Source organism: Rissa tridactyla, chromosome 4 (assembly GCF_028500815.1).
Source record: "Rissa tridactyla isolate bRisTri1 chromosome 4, bRisTri1.patW.cur.20221130, whole genome shotgun sequence".
NCBI classification, from domain to species: domain Eukaryota; kingdom Metazoa; phylum Chordata; class Aves; order Charadriiformes; family Laridae; genus Rissa; species Rissa tridactyla.
In genome coordinates, this window is record NC_071469.1 from 83,805,912 (window position 1) to 83,828,645 (window position 22,734).

A 22,734-nucleotide genomic window follows, 5' to 3' on the forward strand; every position below is an offset into this window, starting at 1 on the left:
TCCTAATAAATACCATGAGAGATGACGAGCAGGAAGCTAAAATCACTACAAGCTGTTTGCTGTCTTCATTTTTTCCCTTCTTAGTACATGTGAACTCCCCCTAATTCCTCCTAGATCCCACCCAGCGGAACCGTTCCTAGGACAGTGCAGGACAGCTTTAAACACGGGCGCAAAGTGTCCTCTATTAACATCAAGGCACAACGGATAATCCGCTAACAACTGAACTATGATCTGCCATATGCACAGAGGAAGGATTCAGCAAACAACCTGTCACAAACGCTTATTGTTTCAGTAACCAACTCACCAAAGGACTTCGCTTTATAAAATATATTACAAACTCTGGCACACAATTTATTATCAAAGACAGCCGTAATTAAATGTGAAACTGCTGCAACAAGAAAACAGATTCCGTGCATTAAAAAGCTTTACATTCTTCTTTGCACCTTAAATAACAAAAAGCAAAGTGAGGAGATCGGAAATACATGCTAAATATTCAGAACCAGAAATTAAAATCCCAAAATTTTTAGTTGATTTTCAAATAAATGGTATATGTAAACATAGATTATTTTATATATAAAATTACAAAAATATTTTGCATTTAAGTAAAAATGTTAAGTGTAGCTGATAACAATAAATCATAATTGTCTCCAGGAGATGTTTTGATATCAGATCGTACCTAATACCAGAGGGACAAATTCTGTTTGGTTTGAATCCTGCTACTGACGCCAGTGGAGTTACTCCAGAGTTACGACGGGTGACAGAGAAGAATTCAATTCCCAATATTTTAAATATGAGGAATCCCCATTTAAAAAGTGACAGGAACAAAAATGCACTAAGAGGCAAACAGGGCAAAAATAAAAATCCCCGAGACAAACCGGTCAGATGATTCTCATATTTGCCACACTGTCCGCCACATTCTCAGCACTCCCCAATGTTGGCATGCTGCTAAGGCAGACATTTCCTTCTCCGGCACATTTAGGGTTGGTTTTTGTTTTTTTTTTTTCAAATTTCAGTACTAACCTGAAATAATCTCTCCACATAGATAGATGGACAGATGAGCATTTTTTACTCAGGAATTATTTTTAATGCCTCAGTTAAAATTACCTGAGGATATTTATGAGATGTACACTTACGGATTTTTTTTTTTCCTTTTGTACAGCTGAGCAGATCACAGTAATCATCATATATTGTAATGTTCACGGGAGCACAAATCGCTAAATTTAAGAAACATATGCATTTTAGATAACATAACGTACAAGATATTTAAATATGCAGTATAATTGCTCTATATCCAAACCATCAAAAAATACAGAGCAGAACGCTATCACACGTTACTGAAACCCCAGCACCGTGACTGCACGCAACACACACAGAAGCTGAGCTCAATAGTGAAGTATATTATATCTCTGTAAATTACTGAGATTAAACCTTGACAACACTGGGATTAACAACTGGCCTCAGAAAATTGGGCCGGAGTCTCTCATGACCTGAAGTTACCGTTCTCCTTGGAGAAGTGGCATCTCTAGTATAACCCAGGCCATTGCTCAACTTCTGCAGCCTAAAATAAGGTACAAGTTTTTAGCTTGAGACTAAATTAGAGAAGTTTATAGGGCCAACTAGTGCAGCTGCACGTCCTTTAGATGTTTTCCATGCAAGCTCTATCACTCTATCTTGCGGTCACTGAGCTCATTAAAGAGGTAAAATAGCTAAAAGATGCAAACAATTTATATTCTTAGAGGGGTAAAAAAAAATCATCCCGTATTTATATTTTCTGACACACCCGAGTAAACAATGGATTCCCTCAACATACTGCTTAAGAAGGAAAAATGGAAACTGCTAATGACATACCATTATTAAAATAGAGAACAATTTGGTTGAATACTGAATTTACTCTTCCTCAAAATAGGAAGCTGAAAGTACATATGGTGAAGCAGTAATGTATATTCAATAACCTTCTTAATTGTTGCCTGTCATAGTGAGACACAGCAGCTACCCTCTATATTCTACAGGTACCCTGTCCTGGGCAGCTACTCGCGCTTCTCCAGGGCTGGCAGATGCACTCGGAGACACAAAGTGCTGGGCTGCCTTAAGACTAAGGGCTCCTTATGAAAACATATATCAAACTTTTCCAGAATTCAAACATCGATTTTGAAAATAAACAGACAAAATTATCCTAATTTCTCATAAAAATGTGCTCTGTTCTCACCAATCTCACTTCTGTTGTTTCCTATAAAGTGAACATTCTCCCTCCCATCTTCCTGTACACAATTAACACCCAAGTTCAGTTTTTCTGTTCAGTGTAATTTCCCGTTTTGTATAATTGACACCTTCCTAAAGCTCACTTGACCTGTCTGCCATGTTTGCCAGATATCAGCACTTCTTCCAGAATACATTTATTATTTTTTTTTTACTTATTCTTACTTCTTGGGAAATGAATAGATTTTCATGCACCTTGACACATGACTATGACTTTTGGGCATATAGGGTGAAAATGCCTTTAAAAACTTGATAGTATAGCAAAAACGAAGATTAAGAGAGACCTTCAGAAATCTACACGGTGTCATTTCTGTTCCAAGAATATAAATGTCTCTTCTGAATGTAAGCAGACTGAGCAGTTGGGAAGGGGAAGGACATGGAAACGTAGAGGAAGCCTAGTCTGTACCTGGGCTCGCTTAGTTCAATTCCCGCGTGGCTGTGCAGAGCCAGTACACCTACGGGCTGGAATTGCGTCATACTGGTTCTCACTTCACCTCAGTCCCACAGACAGTGAGAGAGCAGTCTTACGGGATCGGGGACACCTCAGCACAAATTTACAACATACTTCCCCATTCCAGAAAAATCTTCTGACCATTTCCATGGAAAACTAGACGTTAACCACCAATTCAGCAACAATTTTCAACGCTAAATGAAAACAAAAGTCATTACTCAACTGGCTAATAACGTTAAAAATACAGTAACACCTTTCAAGCATTTACATTTTAGAGATAATCACATCTACCTTTAGTAAACACATACTTGAGGGAAAAACAACCATCCTGTTTACACTGTGAATGGCAATAACACATTTTATTTATTTTAAAAATTACTATTACTAAAGGGGAACTACTTTTTGGGGGTATGTTGAGCGTTATTCAACCAAGATGATGGAGACTCTTTCACAGGCTGACACAAAGGTATTTTTAATGACAAAACTAAACTAAAAATAGGAAATAGATGGTGACGCACCTTTCATGACCTCTATACCTGGCTTGTAGTTTAGGAAAGGAGTATGCATATAACCTACCTCCAGACAGAAATGGTTAGTGTTTACTAAGTCAAAACTGACACTTTTTACCCTACTGCTAACTGTATTAAATATGCCTTAAAAGTCTACCACAGTAAACTACCTGAAAATGACAAAGCCAATGTGCACATTGCTCCACAATAAATATAGACACAGGTAAGTAAATAAACAGAAATTGTCACATCCCAGCACAGACAGACAGAGGATGCTGACAAACCTTGCAGGAAAATTACAGCATGCCTTTACAAAGCAGATTTGCAGAATCAGGTTATTTCTTTGTACCCGACTTTACAATCTGCTAAATAACATATCCTTCAAGAGAGCTGTGAAAATTAATGTCTTGTGTATCTTATAAATTACTTGGAGATACACAGAAGTATTGCAAGCAAATATATCAACTCTCTCAAAAATGTGCTGGCAAGGCAGTTTTAAATGACTCTTTTTAAAATGTTACTACTATGGTTCCAAGTTTAGCTTTAACTCTGCTCCCATGAACTCTTTCATCTCCCACTCCCAGGCTAGAAAGAGATCAGAGATTTCAGGGAATGTCGTATGAAATGTACGCCTTTCACAGGAGGACAGGAGATGCTAATCCCCCCCGGACGGCGGGCAGAGCCGTGTGCGGGTCTGTCGGTGGATGGCTGCCGGGCAGCTGCCCGCTGCGACGTGCAGCGCCCAGACGGAGCGGGCAGAGGAGCAGGAGATGGAGTAGGTGCCTCTCAGCCCCCTGAGGATCCATCATGTGAGGCGGAGCGCCCGGAGGAGCTGGGGGCAGATGAAAGCTGGCAGCTGTGTGCCGCCCCGGGCGCTGCCAGGCTGCCAAGCAGGGCTTACAAACACGCTCACTCGGCGGCAGCGCCGCAGCCCTCGCTTGGCTTTATTCTGGAGTAAGAAACCGATGTGCATACAGAGCATAGGGGAAAACTCGCCCCACGGGCTGCAGCCTAAGTACACCTTGACCTCTCCTTGCAGGCGTCTAGATTGTAGGGCAGGCTTGACTGAGGGATCAAAACATCTAAATAATAATTTAGATTGTTGTCCACGCAACCTGCTCAGTTTCTGACAAGCAGACACAGCTGACATTTGCTGCCCTCTACTTATTAAATAGGTGATCATATTCTAAAGTCTAAAGCGCTATTATTTGGAAGTCAATCTGTTGCAGTGTTCAGATAAAGCGGTTATGTGATTCTTCCACGTTCACAGCCTGCTACAAATCAAAGTATCTCTCTTCCCCCCCCCCGCCTTTTTTTTGACTGTGCCAGAGCAACAAAGGAGAACTGGAAATTCAGTCTTGACATCTTCCTTGCAGAAATTAAGCTGATATATATATATCTATACATGTATATATTTAGATATACACAAAGAATTAAAAAAAAGAAAAACTTCTGAAAAAGGAAGTACCCCTGTATGCATTTCTCACTGCCTCTCGCAGAGCTGCTGGATGCAGTCATCAATACTCAGGAGAGGCAAAGCCAAACTATCCTCATCACAAATCTCACACCCCAGAGGTGGAAGAAAACAGTTCTCTCATCTCTTCACTGAGCTCTGGTGTCTGGGCACCCCAAAGTGACTAGAAAACGGGCTGCCACTCTCCAGCTGTTTAGCAGTGCCTTGAGACCCAAAGGCAGGAGCACTGGTTACTCCTACAGACACGGAAGGAAAACTGCAGGGGATCTAAAGGGCAGAAAATTCTGCTGTTACTCCCCTGCAGTGGAAAACTCAGACACCACCTTCAGAGAATTAATTTTACAAGAGAAAGTTCCTGCTGGAGTATTTTGGTGAGATTCAGAAAAGCAGCCTTGTGAACACCCCCCACGCAGTCTCACAACTCTGACACAGGTCTTCGTGAGGTGACACAACACGTCGATCCCATACTAATGATCCTTCCCACACAACATACTCAATTTGCATGTCACTGCAGTGGGACTAAATGAAGTTCTAAGAATTTGTTTTCTAGATAGCAAGTATAAACAAACACAAAAGAGTGTTCTTACTTTATATTATAAAGATCTAGCAAGTATAAAAATAGTTTGCTACTTAAGAAAGGCCATGTATTTCACTTATGTATCAGCAAAACAGCATCTGCTTTTAGAATGCTAAAAACAACAGTTATAATCAGTCATAAAAAATAAGCATTCATGTAACTAAACAAGAGCTCAGCAGTGTACGTACACTAAAATCATGCATCACTATGGAATTCCACCAGCAGGATTTTGTAGGAGGAAATTATTATGTTGGACAGGATTGGATTTAATTTAGATTTCTGCTAGACTAATGAGGTAATCTTGGGTCAAGCTTGGGTTAGAGAAAAGACCAAAAAAAATCTAGCCCTTGACTCAACTCTAATTAATATACATTTTACCTAAGCAGGAATAAAACAATTTGACTCAGTTGGAAAATATTATGGCCATTCCTTTGATCCCCTGGCACTTCTCTGTCAATTACCCAGTTTTCTGCCTGTGTACAGCAGGGTAACACCACGCTTCAGCCAAGCAACTGCCGTCCCTTCTGCTCTACACGTAGGGAACTGGTGGGAAGCGTTGTGGTCTTCCATGTTACACAGAGATAGGCAAAAAGTTCTGCCGAACACAAAGACTACTATTGCCTGAAGTTCTCCAGGACTTGGAGAATTTATGGCAGGGTAATACCTCACCCTTGGAAACACAGAAAATTTTTCGGCAAAACCCACTGTCTTCAAGCTAATATGAAGGTTTGAGGATTTACACAGCAAGATTCATATGCAATTAATGTATTACTGGTTATAGATCATCTTGTTTCTTCAGCGGCAGTATTTGTGTACGCAAATGCAATACCATTCTTCCTCTGTCCTTCCCAGGAGTTCATAATCAACTCCAGTTATCAGAATTTGTCACTGTTATCATAATACATCTGTACATCTACAGTAATATCGACTCAAAAAGGAAAAAAAAAAAAGACAGTTAACATAAAAGCAGTAAGCTTGATAATGCCACAGGATTTTCATGAAAGTATTTTGACTGATAACAGCCAGGACCACTTCTCTCTGAGACACAACTTTAATACTAACATTTGAAGTCACTGCAACAACTTTATAATTTCAGGAAAATCTTGTACTCTAAAGCCAAATCCATGGCATTGTTGCATGTGCTTAGACAGTACCCAAGCAGTCAAAGCATTTTGCTGAAGCATTTTTCTGGGTACAAACAATACAGCTGTGGTAAAGTGAGAGCATAAACAAAGTGACTCTGCTATCTAACCTCCTACATGTATTGACAAAAATTCTTGCATTCCTTCTGCATCACAGCAATAGCGTTGGTAACCTGATGCGGAAAACTGTTTATGAAACAACTCAGTTCTGAGGAATCATTATTGCCTAAATGTTGCACTACCATTACTTCGGGTATCATATTCCCAGCTTTGCTCTCCTTCCACCATCTGACCCTCCGACGGGTTACAGAGCTAAGTGGAAATTTAATTTAAACTTATTTCTGTTGAAGTGCTCCATGTCTCAGTGGAATGTTTTAGAAACCTTTTTAAGAGAAGATTGTTGCATTTGAATCAATATTTTTATGTCAGGCGTGATAAAATAGAAAACTTCTTTAGATTTCTCATCACGAGAAATACTGCATTACTAGTACAATCTTTAAGGACTTTGGTTTTGCTAAAAAGGTGAATAAATGAACTTACCAAACAAACCAAAATCCTTTTCATTTGCTTTTCATTTTCAGTAATGCCTAATGAAAACAGGGGTAACTGCAGTAAACTATTATTTAAATATTTTAAAAGAAACTACTCCTACTGAGTTGATAAATAAATAGTAACGTGGTGACAAGAAATTATTTAGAGTCTGAACAGTCACGACAGCAACCCCCCGTATATACAGACCACCACAAAAGGACTGCAGCACACCCTAGAAAGATGGATAAAGGACTTTGTCCCACCAAAGTACATAAAGGGCTGTTTCCTGTCTTCCCTTGAAACAGGTAAGGCTTCTCTTATGAACATCAACAGGTCTGAGACTTTGCTTGCGTGGTTAGCGAGTACACCTGAGAGCAGATTCAATTGAGTGTTATCTAAACACATCTAGGTCCTGGACACCTGCCCAGACATTTATGGTGTCTGGTTTAAGGTTTTATTATTATGCAATATTCTCGGTTGGTGATGACACAGAGATTTTAACTACGTTAATCTTTCAGGATCAAACTCAGCATCTTGACTTTTAAATGAAAAGATTTTTAGCCAACAGACGCTGAATATGTACAAAAATACTGTGACAGAAAGGACGTTTAAGAGCTTACCTTCCCTGCCTTTCTTTTAAATCATTTCTATTATTAATTACCAAGTGTTGATTCAGTTATTCCTAATCTTGATCTATTCCTGCCATCAGTTATATGGCCTGTTTTATGTCCTATTTAATGAACCCTTCTAATGGAAATTAGAGAACTCATAATTTCTTTAACTTATATTTGTGACTTTCCATGCTTCCAACAGACTACATAAATCAGTTCTAAAACTTGATTTTAAAAGCTTTAATCATGCAACACGAAGCAGACGCTGCTCACAAATGATGCTGTTTCTTACATGAAGTTGTACTGAGAGTCAAACATTTTGGAATTTGTGTTACAAACCAATGTAACAAGTAACTGCTGAAGAGCAGCATTTTTCCCTGACGTAGTCTCAATGGAAAATATTTTTCACTAGTTTATTAAACAGGTTTACCATTAAAACAATCATATAATGTCCACTGACAAAAAGCTGTACCAATTTCAACGTGCGAAAGTAAAAAGAGAGTTTTAAGCAATAACACCCCCCCCAGGCACACTCTCCCAACTGCTTTCACTCAAGTGCGTTTGAAACAGGCTAATGCTAAAGCAAAATAAGTCAAACTGAACGAAGAGTGGGTTTGTGCCAGCTTCACTACAACAGCGAGCCTGGGTGAGAATGAAACCTGCCCGTTAGGTCCAGTCTCGCCAGTAAGACCACACCTAGATGGACCTTCTGTTTGTTTTGGTAAGTATTTAAACACAATTTAAACTCGATTTATGCCAGTTTGGTTTAAACAATGTGCAGAGTGGTTTGAAGACTAGCTAATAAATGGAGTAAGATGGAGTTACAGAACAAAATATAAAATAATCTTCACCTTACCAAACTCATGGGTTTAAACGCATTTTTAAATGTGTTCAAAGGACATAGTGATCTCTCTGTACATTTTCTTGATGACACCAGTAAGCAAGAAGGGGACTTCTTAATGCTAGAAGTTCTGTGAAAGAAATTAAACTATTTTTTATTTATTTTTAAATTAGGAAGAAAACTAGAATGTTATGGAATGAAAGACTCCAAAACATCCATAAAGGAGAATGTTTTGGAACAAACACCCTCTGTTAGTTTTCTTTCTTCCCTCTTCATCCTTTATCCTTCTGTTGGTAGCTTTATTTTGCATTGCAAGACGATGTTTTCTAGAGTTCTTTCAATGTTTTGTAAAGCTTTTTTCTTAAATATTTAAAAAGACTTTCTTAAAGACTTTACCTCTTTTGGTATTTCAATTTCTCCCACTGACTCTTGTCTTCATAAAGTATCTCGGGCTATATTCTCTTAGCAGAGTTCATATACTGGTTACATTTGTTTAGACAGTCACCCATTTCTCTCTGGCGGGGTGCCAGGGTCCAGTATTGACCACCCTCCGTTTTGAAGAGGACGGTTCCGGACTGAAACATTGTCCATATCCAGAACATAATAGTGAAATTATCAGTTGTTTTGCTGATATGAAAGAACAAACTATCTGACAATCATATCATTAAACAAGTAACACAAGCTAAAAATGCCGCAGCTTTCTTGGATGCCCTCTATGCTTTTTAAACCGCTACCTAGTAGCCACTTCACTACTGGCCAGAAGAATATCTGAGCAACAAAGGTCTTCAGGCAATACTCAAGACACGGAAAACAGGGAAACACAGCTTCAAATCCATCTTGCTATCAAATCTGACAGTATTATATCCATCAGCTTATACAAAACCTGGAAGAAATCCAATTTCTCTCTGAGTTATGGGTCATATGCATGCTTAAGAGTAGCCCAGTTGGCAGTGAAGTTTTGAAATTTTTACATTTTTGTAGGAGTTGATTCAAAGCTTTTAATTTCAAATAACGAAGCCATGCCAAAGACACTCTATCTAATTGACCTTTTATTCTACAAAAGTGGTTATTTTTTATTTTGGCAGTGCCAATGCAATTTTAGACATCAGCATATATTCAGTATCCAATGCAGAAACAAAAAAGAACAATATTAAACCAAAATCTTGCCGTCCCACTTCCCTGCTCCTCTTTGCAAAAGTTAATGCAAAAAGAATATGTTTTTATTAAATATATTTGAATATTTTAGGTGAAAGTCTCTAAACTATTTGAAGAAAGAGCTTTAGAAGCCTAATTACTAAAAACAGAGACATGCTTATATTTCTTATGGTTTCAAATATGTTGAATGAAATTCAACTTCAGAGAGAGGCATGGTGCCAGCAAATTATCCACCTTCATTAGAAGGGTGGGAAAAAAGGCAGGGCTAATGTACAAAAGAATAGGGTGCAGCACTCAAATAGAAACCCCAGTATTCATTCTGCATTTACTCAAACATGTTATCATACCCAGGAACACCACTACTTTAAAATCACATACCAGTTTGATCTAAGCATTTTTAATTAGGTTACCACCAAAATATTTGCTCCCTCTCTACTAATACCACTATCACCATTACTCGGAATACATTTCATACACTTTCTTTTATTCCCATGTCAGCACAGCATCACTCCCTCTAGTGGGTAAGAAACACAGCTTCTAGGAGAACCCGAATTCTCAGCCAAGGCAGAAGTACTCCTGCAGCTACACCAAACCCACCACTAGTGACTGCGAGTCTTCTATAGCACCTATGAAGACAACCACTATTTCACTCTGACTACTAGAAAATGTCTTTTCACTAGCCTCGTTGTTTATTTTTTGCTTCCTCAAGTTTCCAGTGACCAAAAAAGAATGTCAACGAATGCAAATACTGAGCCAAGAAGAAACACATTTATTTCTAGCTTGCTTTCACTTCCAGCAGCAGCATGGTGGTTTCAGTTCTCAGCTCAACAGCAAGTTTTGCCTGCCATTAGTTATTTTCACAAATCTGATTCTTCCTTTGCATACACTGGCTACAAACTAAACTCAAGCAGTATTAATATTCTGGCTCTTCTCCTGCCAAGTAACTTGATTACTCTATTCCATTTGAATACTTGCTTGACAAATCCAACGCTGGAAACACCAAGGCATAGTCTAATGTTTACAAGAACTCATTTCAGCAAGTCTTACTACATAATCGCATAATGAAAAAAGAAGACAAATAAAACTCAACCATGTACTTGGATTTTTTTTTGACTGTTATATATATAAAATCTGTATAGCTAACGGAATTATAGAATACTGCCAACAGGTAAACAAAACAGGAAGAACAGGTCAATACAAAAGAACTTGTTATATGCGTTTTTCTGTATATATTACCTTCTAATGTATAATTATTACCTTCTACTACATATATCCAAAGAAATTGGCTAAAAAAACAGCATCAGTTTGCTGCAAATGATGTTGCTCTTTATGTTAAATAGGAATGATGTTCAAATGATAGATATTTTAGTCTTTCTAGTTGATTTAAGTTGCAACCCCATCCTAAGCCATTAGATGCCTTAAGCGAAAGACAGCCAACTCTCATTTACAGCAAATGAAGGTACTCAGTAGTTCACAGATTGTTACTCTTAGAATAACATATCAAAACTTCCATCTGAAATGATTTGATAATTCTAGAGTATTGTAATTTAGACTGATGAGTAAATAGTCCACTGAACCACACCGTAGAGAAAATGACTGGCAATTACATTACTTGAAAGACTGTTACCAGAACAAAATTGTTAAGTAGCACATTTCTAAGAAAGTGACATTTTACAAAAAGACAAAGGCATAAATTTTCCACCAAAATCTAGTGCTGCTGTCATCAACAACCCAACAAAAGCTACAGCTACCTAAAATGGAAATGAAAATGTAATGTATGGAAATATTCTCTTATAAAATCTCCTTAGGCTTCACATGTATTAATGTATTAGTTTGCAAACATTAAGATCAAAGGCAAAGCAACAAATACATCCTAAAAAGTTTTTAGTCAGATTTTTATTAACGATATACAAGTAGCAAGGCATAAAAAATTAATATGTTCAAGCCTTGAAATGTCAAGTGTAATGATCTCTAGCTCTGCTTACCTCCTTTGCTTTTTGTTTCAGTCTAGCTTGCTCTGGGTCTTCTTGCCTTGAGCGACTCTACATGTTTAAAAAAAATGGGGAAAAAAGGTTAACAGATGGTTTAAGAACCCCTCATCTGTTGCAGTAAGTTAAAAAATAGCAAAAAAGGGGAACAGGATACAAGGTGTCAAGATGGGATGCTTAAATTCATAGAAGTGCAATTTCAAGCCCCTAGGCCTCACCCAAAAGACCGTTAAATATTCAGTTGTAAATAAGATCTACCCTAGATTTAAATTAAAAAAAAAAAATACCATGTTTTTGTCAATGCTAAAGTTTCCATCCAGGTTTAGATTTCAATTATTTAATACAAATGAATTCAAGCATCCGAGAGCGGAAGTGACACCCTTTCCATTTTCTGAACTTTTAAATTTAAATTCCGTATCGCCACTTATTTTAAATAATTTACTGTTTGCAACTAAGCTTTTATTCAGCTGTTCATAGAGAATGTGCAGAAAACAGTTGTAAAGTCACCCTCCCGAACAGTAGAGCTTCATAATAAAGATGTTACTATCCATATTAGCTTACTTTGAGTACAGCACAGAAATACACATAACTTAAACTCATTCAAGCGCTACTAATAATATTAATGTTGTAATTTATAAAACTGGAGAAATATTACCAAATGGCAACTTTCGTATTTTCCTTCAAACCCACAAACAATAGCTCTAAAAACCCACTAAGAATCACTGTTTAATTGCAATAACAACCCATAACAGTACATTTCTTCAGATACAGACTGTTTCACAACCACATGCTAAAATTAATAAATTCTTATTTATGCTCATAACCATACTCGAATTGATGGAATTCAAAACTCAAGAGGTTGACAATATATGCATTATACGTTCTAATTGCATGATTGGTCAGCGTGCAGAAAAGGTTGCATTAAAAGTTGGAAGAAGCTGCAATAAAACTTGCGACATCCATGGAAAACTGTTGTTCCCAATACCCGAAAGATGTAATTGTTTTATTTCAGTATTTCTTTGAGATCTGAAGTGATACCATTTACAGAACTCCTAAAGGAATAAGGGTATCTATGCCCTCTCCTACCTATCTTTCTCTGCCTCTTTCTATGTTGAAGACAGACCAGAAACTTGAAAGAATATGAGCTTACAAACTTACATATGCTCAGATTTTTTCCCATTGTTTGAATTTTTCATAACATACTCTGCTCAGAAGTTCAAAATCCATGAAGAAAACCAAAAGGAGACAGGTTTTAAGGGTAAGGGGACACGTAATATTGTTGATATTCCTAGACAGCGCCTCGACTATGATTTGGCAGACGGGGCACCAATGACACTGAATTCTCCAGCCTTTCACCTCCTTGGTTTGTTTTTGGGTGTTTTGTTTTGTTTGGTTTTTTTGTTTGTTTGTTTGTTTTTTTAAACTGGGATTATTTTTTTTCAGCTAATAACATTTCTCCCAAACACAAGCTACTTTTATTAGACCAGACAGCCTGATGTTTTAATCGTTAAGAATGAAAGTGCTTTGTGTTAGAGGACTTAGCATATCTTATTTATCTGAAAACTGCATACATCACACATATAAAACACAGTGATGACAAAGAATGGCCAAATTAAACAACAATGAGATTTTTAGAAGACATGCTTGACTCTTCCCATGTGCACTTTGGCTTCAGCTGCCAACCCCACCTACTAGCCATGTTGTGCCTGTAGCACAAAAGGCAGTTTGACAGGACAGAGTCTGGGGTGAAGTAACAAGTCATTAACATCTGTAGATAGCTAATGACCAAATTAGACTCTCATGTTGTAGTTGTGCCAACCAAGAAACTCCAACTTAACCTAGACTAAGATTCCTCCTAACTGCTGTGGCCAGACAAAAAGAAAAATGTAGATAATCTGATCTAGTTAACATTTAAAGAACAAAAAGGTATTTCATGAAATACGTGGATCTGCCAGAGAGCTGGGACTCTGGTCAGTACAGCAATTACCGAGAATTTGATTATATTTATACCTATTAGGTTAATAAACAAACAAACCACACCCTCCAATCAATGAGTTGCTTCTCTAGATGGACTCGGGTAAGTATTTAGGAGCTGAGCTGAATGAAGTCCTCGCTCTGTCATTTTGGAACGAAAGTTCAATCATTGTGTGCCTCAGTTTCTCCAGTAAGATGTATGGAAAATCCTATTTAGCCCTCTCATGAGTTTTGATGATAAATTTATAAACGTACAATGAACTTCTAGTGCCTTCTGAGCCTGGCAGTGAAAGCCATACAGAAATACAAAGTGTTTTTCTACTACTGTATGAAGATGAATCGTTTGCCAAATGCAAAGCAGAAGTTAAAAGCACTTCAGCCCAAGGAGAAAGCGGAGTGTCCTGGGAGAGTCACGCTGAGACTTCGAATATTCTTACCAAGGTTCTACAAGAAAGTGACAGAACCCTGGAAAACATACCAGATCTACATTGTGTTTGGGGATATTGTTAAGAAAAATTAAAGCACTAGATGCAAAGTAACTCTGCAATTTCCTGGACTCCAGAAGCGAAGGAAAAACTCTGGAAGTGCTACAGATTACAAAAATAACACATTCAAAAGCTTTTTTATTTTTTTCCCCCAGAAACTGACCAAATAAAAGTTGATATGGACTTCAGGATAATCTGAAAAAGCAGACCCCAAAAGCAGGCAAAAAAGCAGATGATCTGACCCAAGTAAGCCTCCAGCTCATTCACAATAAATAAATAATAAAAATTATTGCAGAGGTGAAAACAGGTACTCAGCTCCTGACTGGTATTAAATACAGCAATTTTTTCAGTAATAAAGATGTAAAATACCAGGTGATGCTAAAGATACAAACCCAGACTGAAGGTGAAGGTAGAACTACTTTTACATTTAGAATAACGCAGAGTTTCTGGTTATTCCTCGAACACCCCCCAAATGGCCTTTCCAAAGAGCTCGGGTTAGCTCTTGTTTCACACAAGTAGAATTCCAACTTCATATTGGATGTGTCATTACTGGTATAAGCAACACCAAAAGAATTAAGGAATTTAACTGTCATTTTCTGTTTCTTTTTGCATTCAGACAAATTTTAATAGATTTTATTTAAACACATTGTTAAGACTAAAATACATTCCTGCTGACTACCGTGTCAGGCTGCACATCAGTGAGCTTCAGAAATAAAGTCATCAGCATATAGAGGTTAAAATGTGTTAAAGTATAAACATTGACTATTTTATTAATTCTTCACTTTAGGATCTAATATGAATTATAAAAGGCTTCTTCAATGCCAATGCAACACAGATTGAAGCAAATATAAGCAAACGAAAATGTCAAGCTTAACAGAGGTGGCTAGCAGAGCTTTAAAAATGTCACTGGCTTCTCTTTCCACTCCATTCCACACGTGAACATCTTTCCCTTCCTCTGAAGAGCTTGAACAATTTCACTGCTGCTCAGCTCTTGTAGTGCTTGTCACCAGTTTTACTCATCAATCATTTTAATATTTTACACTCAGCTTCGTCAAGGTACTGACTAAGCATTTCAAGGTTTTTTTTAATTCCCGTTTAAATTTTTTCTTCAAAGTCATCTCCTATTTTTCGTTTTGTTTTCCCTTCTTTCCCTCTAACATCCAAATCTTAATATGCTGTATCTCGCCCATTGGGTGACACAGGTTTTTCCAAAATCTTTAGTTTACCAATACCTCCTTCATCTAAAGCTTCAGAAACACCCACCCATTACAGAACCCCCATCTCAAATCCTTTCCCTTCCCCTCTCAATTCTTCATGTCTAGATCTGTAAATAAGGTGAGCTGGGTTTATGTAATATATTTTCATGTTGATGAAATAAACACCTTTAGAAGCAAGCTAGCTTCCCATAGTAATTTAGAGAAACCTAGGACTGATCCTAACCAGATAACATACTTTTAAATACATTAAATGCTGTCTCCTACTGAGAAGGTATTCACCAGACCAGGTTTGTTAACATTTCTCCCAAACACAAGCGACTTTTATTAGACCAGACAGCCTGATATTTTAATTGTTAAGAATGAAAGTGCTTTGTGTTAGAGGACTTGCTATCTTATTTATCTGAAAACTGCATAGATCACATTAGGTCTACGGAAATATTAGACTTTCAAAGTATGAAAAGCAGCATATGTTAAACGTGTGTATTCAAAACACATTAGAAATATGGGGTTTCATTTACATGTTACCAAACTCCCTAATGTTCCAAACCTCAGCTTTTCCCCTTGCTTGCGTTAAGGAAGAATGCCACAAAAACAGACATCTCATTACACATGTAACGGCACATTTTTCAGAAGGGCATTTTATATTTCATAGAATTAGAAAGCAACGGTATTTTCAAAATTATAAAGTTATCTGTAACTCATGTAATACTTAAATATATGCAACAATTACTTTTAAAATTGGGGGATACTCTGTGTGTCTATGCAGATGAGCAAACAGTCCCTCTGACATACTTCATTATCATCATTATTCAGTATTTTGTTGTAATTGTAATGTCAAAACTGCGCCGTTGTAACATTTTGTCCCACTAACAAAATAAGTTTTCTATTAGATCTGTAATAACGTGGAAGTCTCAGCTTGTTAAACCTGTGTTGAAAATGTCTCACAGGGTCTCTCCTCCTAAACACGTCTCCTGCGTTTAGCAACATCTGAGCCCAGTTAAGGCCCCTACAGCCCTACTCCCCCTTCCCAATACATATACCGGGAGTCTTTAATGCTTCAAATTCATCTTTTTTCATTACCTAAAGTTGAGAGTCACAACTGCAGGTGCTGTACTATTGAGAGCCACTGCTGTGCCAACAGTTTCAATTTTAAACCTATTTTTCCCCATTGATGACATTAGAACTTCACCCACGGCTGTACCAGCTTATAACGTTCACTTTTAATTAAAGAAATTAAATTGGCAACATGAAACACTTTGCTTTCACATTAGCTTTGTTAATAAAAAGTGAAAGTTAAAAGCAGCATAGCTGAGGGTAAAACCCTATTCAGGCTACGACCACAGTGAGGTGGAATGCAAGAGTACAGGTCTAAAAAAAGATTTATTTTAAAATTATTAAAATTGAAATAACAGATTTCTAAAAATTCAGAAAATTATCTCAACACAATAATTTCCTCTTTGCTCTCCTCTCATCAGAAGTGAGTTATAACTTTCCGCTCAGAGAGTGCTTCATCTCCTGGAAAGCTGCGTTCCATCACCGTAGCCTCAGCAGAGTGGAGAGGATTAAATTGGCATGACGACGGAGCTGAGTGCAGGCGCGAGAGGCAGCGCCTTCCAGTCATCACAGGACGCCTGGGTAAGGAAATCTGCATCACCAAACTCCAACAACCTCTCCCCCGTAAAAAAGCCCTTCAGCCTATAGCGCTATAAAAATCACTATCATCCATAAACACTAATTAACTTTGCAAACAACACTAAACGTAATTTTCCATTTACATATGTAATTATTCTTTTTACAGAATAGATCTCACTCCTGTGATAGTTGTATTTAAGACCCCAAAACTTGACAGGCTTGTGCTACTAATACAGAACACTCAAAATAATAGGCTAATATAGCATATATATTGGAAATTAATTTTCAAATTTAATTTGATAATAAATATGCATTTAGACAGTTTGAGCAGAAGATGAATTAACACAGTAATTTTAACATGATCCACTTTATTATAGATTACATCATAGAAGTATTATTCATTGATTTTTCTGAAAACAAGGGTAACCCCAAGCTGTACCTCTTTACTGTAGAAAGCACAATTCAGAAATAAAACCAACCAAAAAAAAATATCAGCTACAAACTCCTATTCCTACTGCTGCCAGAAATATTAGCATTACCAGCCCAGAACCAGAACCTCATTCAATTTGACACACACAAACAGCATTTTCCAGGTTTTGGAACTAGCTATGAAAGCAGCAAGGAACACGTCTTTTACTATAGAAAGACCTGTGCTTTGTAGGTTTGGTTTTTTTTAGAAGGTCCACACGAGAGACACCATGTCAAACGTAAAGGTAAATTCCTCAAGTGATTTTAGTCTGGCTTTTGACCTTTCTGCAGTCTGAAGACCTTCCTTAGCTCTTCCTGCGCTTCCCCATCCCCGCCACCGAAGCCAGACCCAGGAGATCTCTGCTGCTGCCGGCGTGGAACAGCCAGCGGGGCCTCACTGGGAAAGCGAACGGGGGTGAGGAGTTGGTTCTCCCAAATATTTCCTTTTAAGGAGACTGCACTCTACATATGTGTTTATATACAGGATGGCCCCGCGTTGTGCCACTAATAATTCATGTGTCAGGACGACAATCCCAAAGTAATGGCACCTAAGGCAGCTGCAGCCTCTCCCTGCGCAGCTCCTGTACCTGACTCATCACAGCACCTGGTGTTTGAAACGGGAGCCGTTCCTGCAGCAGGCGGTGACTGGATCGCATGGTTTTGTGGACCAATATGTCTTTAAACGCTTCTATTATAAAAAGAATTACTAGGAAGTAAATTAGAGAACTGCTTTGGGCCATACATCCCAGGCTGCTATGCATACATTGAGGAACACGATGCAGAGGACCCCGAGGTACAAGAGATGGTGCTGGCTCCTGAAACAGTACAGCCTTGTTTTCAATTTCTAGGTTTTTAGTTAAAAAGAAATTGTATGTTGCATTGCCACTATAACGTACCTTATGATTTTTCCTTTCCTGTCAAGTTTGTCTTCCCCCAGAATATCTCACCAGACTGCAAACATCAGTCATTATTCTTCTAAGCCCGTGGTATGAAGTTTCTATTTCCCAAGTATTTCCCAGGCATGGGATGTAAGATTTTGTAATATTCTCTTTTAACAAGCCAAATAATACTGCTGTTTTGCTTTAAAGATACTCTTGTAGCTCCACAATTATTTTTAACTTTGATAGCAACTTTCCTCATAATGATTATTTTGCTGTTGATTACTTAATACCATCCACTCCAATGCCCAAAACATTTCCTTCATTATCTTATTCTTTGCCAAAGCCTGGACTTTGGATGTTAACAAGGCTCCAAAGTGTAAATAATTAAAACAGAGTTGTCACTGTGCAAGTTAAACCTGTTTACACTCTTCCATACTAGACCACTAGCAAACAATTCTGAAACTTTTCCTAAAGTTATTCTGCTGAGTAACTTTAAAAACATGTTGCAAAATAACATGTCAAAACATGTGGAAGATCAAAGATCACTCTGTTCATCTAAAAGGCACATTAAGAATCCACAGTTACAAATAAAGGAAAAAATAGATTTTTAGATTTAAGCATTTATAGGAAGAAAAGCAGAAACTGAAATTTTGCAGGCATAAATATCAGTCAGCAGGCCACAGACACACACAAAATGGCCACTGATCCTTAGCACTAGTTATCAGGGCAGCTGGGGCAGATTTTAACTGTGTCCCTTTAATAACTGTGTCATGACAAGTACTGCATCCTTTCCACAAAGGCTTAGATCTCCTTAGACAACTAGGCAAGTTCATAAGACGACCAGAAAAAACTAAATCCTGGGTAAAGAATTAGTACGTAGGAATTCAGAACAAAGACCTCAACAGTTATTGCTGTGGTCTTGCATTTGAGCCACAACCTAGATTCTAAAGAAACCATGAACAATCTATTACTTAGAATAAAAAGTTGTAATTTGACCATATTTTGCCAAACTCTGTCCTATGTAAGTCTTACAATAGGTCATCGATCCATCAGAGCAGAACAGTTGGGAGCCACAAAGGACAAGGCTATTAATCCAAGTCCAGTTCCGAATTGGCATTTACACTGAAATCACAGCACTGCATAAGCACCTCCCAAAAGTTTGACAATACCTCCAGCTTCACTTTCTAAACATTAATACTGATAAACCAGCATTGCTCTTCCATGGCTACTTTGTGGTTTGGTTTTGGGTTTTTTTAGTACCTTTATATAAGGTATTAAAATTATCAAAGAATGCATTTTAAAAAAAAGCATTAAGAATGAAAACAGTTAATCTGTTCCCATCTAAACATTCAAAAAGTATATACGTTACATGGAAATTTGTGGAATATTTAACAATGTGAGCAATTATAAATTAAGAGTGAAGACAGATTAAAGTAGCCAAATTGAGAAAGAAAAATTCTGAAGTGAGCAAGAGTAGGTTTTTTGAAAAATAAATCTCTCAATTTGTGAACCTTAATGGCACAAAATCAGGAGGCTGCTACAACTGAGCGTTGAGTTGTTCTGTAGAATACCTTCCGAATAGACAATAAATAATTCCATGAAAATTGAGATAACTATGGGATAAACTTATTTGCAGTTTGATATAATATATATAATTAAATTTGCAGTTATAAACAGGAGATTTATCTATACCTGTATGCTCTTCAAACAATACTGTCTTAGTTTGTTCTATTGAATGTATGAAAAGTCAGTCTTTGAAATTAAAGTCATAAAGGAACAAGTCCAGAAGAATTGCTGGTTAACTGAAGCCAGGTACGAATCAATTAAATAATGCAATTATACAGAGGTGACCAGAACACCAACTGGAACACATAGTATTTAAATTAAAATAAACAAATGAATAAAATTTTTCTTTTTAAAAACAGTCTAGAAACTCAAGAAGTAAAAAGCCTTAAAAAACTCAAGCAGTAAAGTAAAAAACCTCAAATAAATCAGTAACAATTTACTGCATTGTGTTTAAACACCAGAAGCATAGGCTATGACTTTCAAATGGCACAGAAACCCTGGCATCTATTAAATTTCAAAGGCAATTGTGAAAATTATTTCACCACGTTATTTTGAAAATGTTAGCCATTGTCTCCTATATGCCCAAGAACTCATCAAATTCAGAGCTGTATCTTGAAAGCGCTGGAGCGTCCAGTCAGGCAGGTCCGGAGTCATCATAGGTACGATACGATAACAGGACTTAATGAATTAAAGGCATCATGTCACAACAACAGGTTCTTTTTGTTACAAGAAAAAAAAATGTGTTTATGAAACAGATTTCAAGAAATTAAGTAGTTGTCTGAAGACTATGAATTGTTAAGTAGTTTAAAAAAAAAAAAGAATAAAGCAGATACCTTGGCGGCCTTTAGCAAGATTTCCCTCTCTTGTTCATCTTTCCTTTGCTTTTCTAAACGCTCCAACTGCTCAAAAAACTTTAATTGTGATCGGACGTCTGTAGCTTGTTCATACCATTCATCATCCTGTTAAATAAGAACATTTTATGGAAACATGCATTTTCATCAAGACTATGCATTTAAAGAAGAATATAGGTGTTATACATTAAAATCTTTCCAGCGTACTTACAATAAAAAAAAATTCTGTATTTTTTTTTCAAGCTCAGGGGAATGAAGCCAGCCTATGTTTAATAATGTAGCTGGAATCTGATTATTTAATTAATATGTAAGCAAATTTAAAAAACACAGATTGATTTACCAGCACCAGAGATATCAAAGAGTTAAAAAAATAAAACCAACAGATTTACTTATTAAAGAGAAAGCCAAGACACTTAACTTACTGAACAATCCTAGAGAGAGCACATAAGCCTGGTTGTAAACTGCAATTCCTGTGTTTGTACGCATCTTGAACTAGTAACAGATATGATCAAGATGCAGCATTATAAGAACATTAAAGCTAAAAATTCAGTTGAAAATAAGCCTCGAATTACAATTTAAATAGAACTTTCTGACAACTAAGAGCATGCAAGCTTTCCTAGTACCCAGAAACAATAAGAATTTGTGACACAAGCCACATGGGGAACACTCAGAACGTCAGTCAGAAAAATCAGTTATTTGTATTACTTCCATCTCATTTATCTGCTTAATATTTTCTTTTTTGACTGCAATGCTATGAAATCAAAGAAAACCATTAACCAAGAAATATACAAAAGACAATGAAAACGCTACGGTTCAGTCAAAGATAACACTTTTTTTTTCCCCTAAGAATCTGTGAAGATACTATTTTAAACGCATCTTTGGCTTAACATGGACTAAGTGAAGTTTCTTCTTCTCAGGCACCATCCCAGGGAGAAGAAAGTTGGGATTTAACGCTGATGAAGCAGATGAAAAATATTGGAAAGAAACAAGGATATTTAACTTTTAGTCCAATACAGTAGAATCTATCCATCAATTGCAAAGAAAGAGGTAAGTGCAGGTAACGCACAGGCATAATAGCCTTTATTTTTTTTTTTTAATTCATTTTTCTGTCAAAGTAATGCTGATTCTAGTCACAAGATCCCAAAGATAATTTTTTCTTATATATGCCACATATAATTAGTCCAACTGTGACTCAGGTTTGGGAAATACGTGGGCAAAGATACAATCCAAAACTGTTTGACCGGGCTTTCACTCAAGGAAAACAAAAAAACCCACCCAAAACAAGCCAAAAACCAAACCAAAGCTACTCAATGTAGGTATACACTAAAGAAATCTAAGGACAGCTTAGACAGAACACACAACCATGGCTATTGCCATCTTGGTTGTACATCAGTTTAACAACCATTAGCATCTTACTTTTATCAAGAAAGATATTTTATATTTATCAGTAAAGATGTTTGATCTATTTGAATTTCAAACTGGTTTGCAGATTCTTATTTATATTCCCCCCCTGGTTTAAGATATCTAAATTGTTTCAGATTCCTCTTTAAATTTTCTTTTGCAGATTCTTATTTAAATTTCCCCCAGTTTAAGATATCTAAATTCTTTCAATTCTCTGCAAGAATACAATCACTAACAATGAAATTGGAGTAGCATTTTATCTTGAAATATTCTTTTTAAAAGAGAACATCACCGTTTAATTACAGTGAAGAATTCTTCAGTTGCTGGTTTAAGACCTGTTGGTAGCTTTTGTAAAATATTTGTATTTGTCACAGCCAAGGAGATGTGACTATAGTTAGTAACATGTCCTAATCTATAGTTACTAGAGATTTCTATCTATTGAAGCAATTTTGATCCAATCAATGGTTACCTTGGTCAAAAAAGGAGACATCAGGAATCAACAGTCTTCGTCGCAATCCACGAGCGGAGCTAGCTTAACAGATGCCCCACGCTAGGCACTTTAGCACAGAAGGATGAAAAGATAATTCTCCACACAAGTTCTAGGAGGGAGGAGGAGGAGGGAGGAGGACAAGCAGTGCTACCACACACCACCTGGCTCCTTGCGGGGGGAGACAAACCTGGGTCTGGGACACGCTTCGCACACAGGGTGAACACAGCACATCTC

General features: G+C 37.2%; 1 protein-coding gene across 1 annotated transcript in view; it reads right to left on the minus strand.

Moving 5' to 3' along the window:
- LOC128908075 (transcription initiation factor TFIID subunit 4-like) overlaps positions 1–22,734 on the minus strand; it is a 142,986-nt gene that overhangs the window by 57,832 nt on the left and 62,420 nt on the right. Inside the window, exons 12-13 of the mRNA XM_054197616.1 lie at positions 20,592–20,717; positions 11,533–11,589 (exon numbers count right to left, since the gene is read on the minus strand). Of these exons, the coding sequence (XP_054053591.1) occupies positions 11,533–11,589; positions 20,592–20,717 (183 nt within the window). The remainder of the gene's footprint in view (positions 1–11,532; positions 11,590–20,591; positions 20,718–22,734) is intronic.